This window comes from Notothenia coriiceps, unplaced genomic scaffold (genome assembly GCF_000735185.1).
Source record: "Notothenia coriiceps isolate Sejong01 unplaced genomic scaffold, NC01 NC01_scaffold00027035, whole genome shotgun sequence".
NCBI classification, from domain to species: Eukaryota; Metazoa; Chordata; class Actinopteri; order Perciformes; family Nototheniidae; genus Notothenia; species Notothenia coriiceps.
Genome location: NW_011359736.1, coordinates 7,901 through 12,071, shown reverse-complemented (window position 1 = coordinate 12,071; position 4,171 = coordinate 7,901). Strand labels below are relative to the sequence as shown.

General features: G+C 38.8%; 1 protein-coding gene across 1 annotated transcript in view; it reads right to left on the bottom strand.

The window, feature by feature from the left end:
• Positions 1 to 806: 806 nt before the first annotated feature.
• The window catches only part of LOC104957432 (neuronal cell adhesion molecule-like), a gene marked incomplete at its 3' end in the record, with an annotated part of 10,087 nt that continues 6,722 nt past the window's right edge, over positions 807 to 4,171 (bottom strand). Inside the window, exons 11-16 of the mRNA XM_010785062.1 lie at positions 4,137 to 4,165; positions 3,597 to 3,763; positions 3,353 to 3,500; positions 2,354 to 2,478; positions 1,555 to 1,584; positions 807 to 908 (exon numbers count right to left, since the gene is read on the bottom strand). Coding sequence (XP_010783364.1) covers positions 807 to 908; positions 1,555 to 1,584; positions 2,354 to 2,478; positions 3,353 to 3,500; positions 3,597 to 3,763; positions 4,137 to 4,165 — 601 coding nt within the window. The remainder of the gene's footprint in view (positions 909 to 1,554; positions 1,585 to 2,353; positions 2,479 to 3,352; positions 3,501 to 3,596; positions 3,764 to 4,136; positions 4,166 to 4,171) is intronic.

Genomic DNA, 4,171 nt, shown 5'->3' with positions numbered 1-4,171 from the left:
TTGACTATATACAGTATTGATTGTCTTTCCTCCTTATCTTCCAACCATGTGGACACAGACTTGCATTTCCCCATAACGATGTTGTTTAACAACCGGCGTAAACGGAGCTTCGCGCGCTATCAAGCAGTGAGCGTGCGATGTCCCGTTCAGATGATGTCAAATCCAACGGGATGCCATAAATAAACTACACAGAATCACACTACACACCTACGCAATGATTACATTCAGGCAGACTGTAGAATACAACCTCTTTGGACAATTTATATACTTATTGAAAACAAGCTACAAAATCTAATACCTTGGAAAATGCCGTTTAATACTTTTTAATAGCCTTCATTTTTGCTAAATTGATTTATCAACTTTTAATACTTTTTAAGACCCCGCGGACACCCTGGTATAGTAAAAATGTGCAAATATCTTTACATAAAGAGCAGTGGACAGTTTGAGTATTTCTACCCTGTGGCTTCACTACTTTTACATAAGTAAAAGCTCTGGCTACTTCTTCCACCTCTGGTCAACACCGACTTATTTTTTAACCGATCCAGGAGAAAATATTTCACTCTGAAACAACGTAACTGACCATGTATTTTTCTTTCAATAGGGATATTATTTAGGAGAAAGGCTGCATCAGGCCAAGTCCCTTTGTTGTGTATTCCAACAAAACCAAACATGCATGCTTTAGGCAATCTAAACTATATTGGAACTTTCCTGCATAACAGAGGACTTTTTTTAAATGTGGAAATCGTTTTTTGATGTCAGTGACTATTGCGTCTTATCGGCATTGTAACAGTGAAGTGTAGTCTTACTCTCTGTGGGACTGTTGTGTTCGTTTCCGGGCGTCCAGGTGAGCTGAACGCTCCTCGCTGTCTGGTCCGTCAGCTCCAGGTCAGTGGGGGCGTCGGGACTCTCTGCAACACACAACAGAAAAATGAAAAGTCTCTCCCTGGTTTTTGACGAGGAATAGGCCTTGCTACCGTTTGGATTGACAATTTGACCATGAAAATGCAGGGAAATGTACTTTGATGCACACTGAACACATTTTTTCAGATAAAAATAGCCATCAAATAAATCTAGACAACGATAAACATGAAATGTATGACCCTGGATTCAATAATAACCAGGAGGCAATTGGTATTTTTTAAATAATTTTACCAATACACCTTGGTTCCTCTGTTGTATTCCAAAGGGCAGTATTATTTTGTTCAATTAAACATTTTAGATTCACGCTCACTCACACAGGTGTTTCCACTTCTCACTGATTAGACCTCTGCGCATGCTCATAAACACCCGAGATGGGTCTAATCGGGAAGGTTAAGTGAAAACACCTGTGTGGGCGAGCCCTTTTACAATAACTAGAAATACAATAATAAGAGAAAATGAGATTGTGAAATTGAAAAATGCATTCCCTAAATGAAAATCAAATGCTACAATATGGATTAAAGAAAGGAATAAATACAACGCAACTGAAATAACCAATGAGTTTTTACAAACAGAACTTGATGATTGGGTGGGAATAATGAAAGCTATGCATCCTAATTTGAAGACATTGTTTACCGTAGACAATAGCTGGAGTAGGAGTAGCCTCTGAGAGAGCGAGAAGCAAGAGTAAAGTACAAGAAGAAGATGTTAGTGAGAGATATTAGAGAACAGCAGACAAGCAGGGAAAATACTGAAGACAATTAGATCATAACGGACGCTGCTGCTGTAAAGTTGAAGGGGTGAAAAGCGGTTTGAGTGCATTTCAATAAAGATTTTTGGAAGTAATTGTAAAAAATGAGCAGGGCAGAAGAGAAAGGGAATATTGTGTTGAGTCCAAACCACTAACAGTATTTGTGTAAAGAGATCATTTATCACGGTTACTACATTGCAATTCCTTTAAAAATATATATGCAGGATTTACATTGTGTGGTTTCACTGTCTGTAATCAAATGGGATCATTTTAAAGTCCTGTAGGAGCAGTCCATATGAGATAAATGTGGTATTTACAACCTTGTAAGTGGAGATGTTCTGAAAGTCATGTGTTTGCTAATGTCAGAAATGCGGAGGCCATGAGAGTTCACTCTGTAATAACTTAATATATTGTAATTTGAGCATTTTATGTGTTTGCATTTCTTGAATTGTGTTAGCGGTTTGCCAGCTAGCTAATTTGTTAGCCTTGTACACTGAAACAACTCAAACCTTGACTTTAATTAAATGTATGGTGTCAACAAATTTCACATAACTGTATTAGGTAAGGCGAAATCAATAATATTAGATTGAATCAAAGTTTTATTTAAACTTGATATGATTGATATTAACATCTGGTAACCTGTTAAGTTATAACAAAGGACCCCTGAATGCATCGTGAACCTACCTACGACCGTCAGCATGGCACTGGCTGAGTCCTGGTCCAGGGTGGTGTTCATGATGCAGGTGTAGGTGCCCTCATCTTCATCTTCAACGTCTGTGATAGTCAGACTGTCCACGTCCACCTGAAACCTGATGGCAGAGGGTCGAATGGAGAGTTATAATCCTGTGTTTAATGGGATTATTTAAGTGTCTTAAAGGTCCCATAGTATACTGTTTTTCATCAATATATTATAGGTCTCAGATATATACAAACATGTCTCTGAAATGTTTGGCTTGAAACACCAAACAGATCATTGCAGCATCCCATAATCCCCTCTGTTTCAGCCCTGTTTCCAAAGTGCTGATTCTCTGTCTGTTACTTCAGATGAAAATAAGGAGACCCTCCCCACGGCCCTCTGGTTAAAAACAACACAATGGTTTTATAAATGCAGGGGTTCCCAAACTTTTCAGCCCGCTACCCCCAAAATAACAATGCCAGACACTGGCGACCCCCTGTCGACGGTGGGGGGTGCTAGTAAATTAATTTCAGTTTTCCGCACTGGTATGAAAAAGTTTGGGAAACACTGCACCAGTTGATTGTTTAAAAAAAAAATGTCTATGCAAACGTTATTATTAATAATAATTAAAAATATATATATATTAAAAAAATTAATCCATTTTTAATCATCTCGCGACCCCCACTCTGGGTCTCGCAACCACCCCCACTTTGGGAACCCCTGCTCTAGGAGGAGATTCAGGTGATAAGGTGGGGGGGGGTTACCTTGGTTGCTGATTGGCTAATGGTTACACAAGACAAAAAATCGTTATGACATCATAAAGTGGCCGAAATCTGATCAGCTCATTTTCAGACAGGTTTTTATAGAAATGGATCAGGACAAAAAGAGAGAGAATCCTTTTTCCTGAAACTTTCAGAATCTCTTTCCACAGAGGGGACACATATTGATGTAGAAAAGACATGAAGAAGTGGATTTTGCATAATAGGTGACCTTTAATGTCTTTGTACCTCTCATCTTTAGACACTTCTGTATTGTCCTTGAGCCAGGTCATGGTGGGGATGAGGGAGGGGTCGTGTTTGACTTTACACTCGAACACAGCGCTCATTCCTCTCTGCACTACCTTGTACTCCGGCTGCATCAGGATACGGGTGGGCTCTAGGAGACAGAGAAAATAGGAGTTAATACTAATAAATAACATTGTTTGATGTGGTTATAGAGGCCTTACATATAATGTTTCCCTTCATATCTGACCTTTAACCTCCAGGAAGACGTGGTTCTCTTTGATCCCCAGGCTGTTGGTGGCTATGCAGGTGTACTTCCCGCTGTTTAATGGCTGGGCCACATGGATATCCAACGTACCGTTCTCATGGATCACATAAGGGTCGCCATTCTTAACGCTGGTCTGACTGTCTTTAAACCTGGAAGGAAAGGAGGGAGCATTTAATGATAAACTGGTGGGAAGAAAGGGAAAAATCAACAAGAATTTGAATTTAACTTGCGGTTTGAAGTGAAAACCTGATCTGAATCTGAATAAACTTTATTTGTATACTGTAGCACCTTTCATGCACAAAGCAGCCCAAACTGCTTTACAGAAAACACAACAACAATATTAAAATAATATTACAATTAATACAGAACAACATAAAACATCTACAGTGATAATATGGTCAAATAAAACAATTTTAAAAAGAAAATTAGAAATGTAAAATAAAAGCAAAACTGAAAAAAAATACAGTAACACATGGACAATGATACTAGTGACAATCGAAAGTTAACCCAAACCAATCTTACCATGTGATGGTTGGTATTGGCGAGCCAAAGGAGGC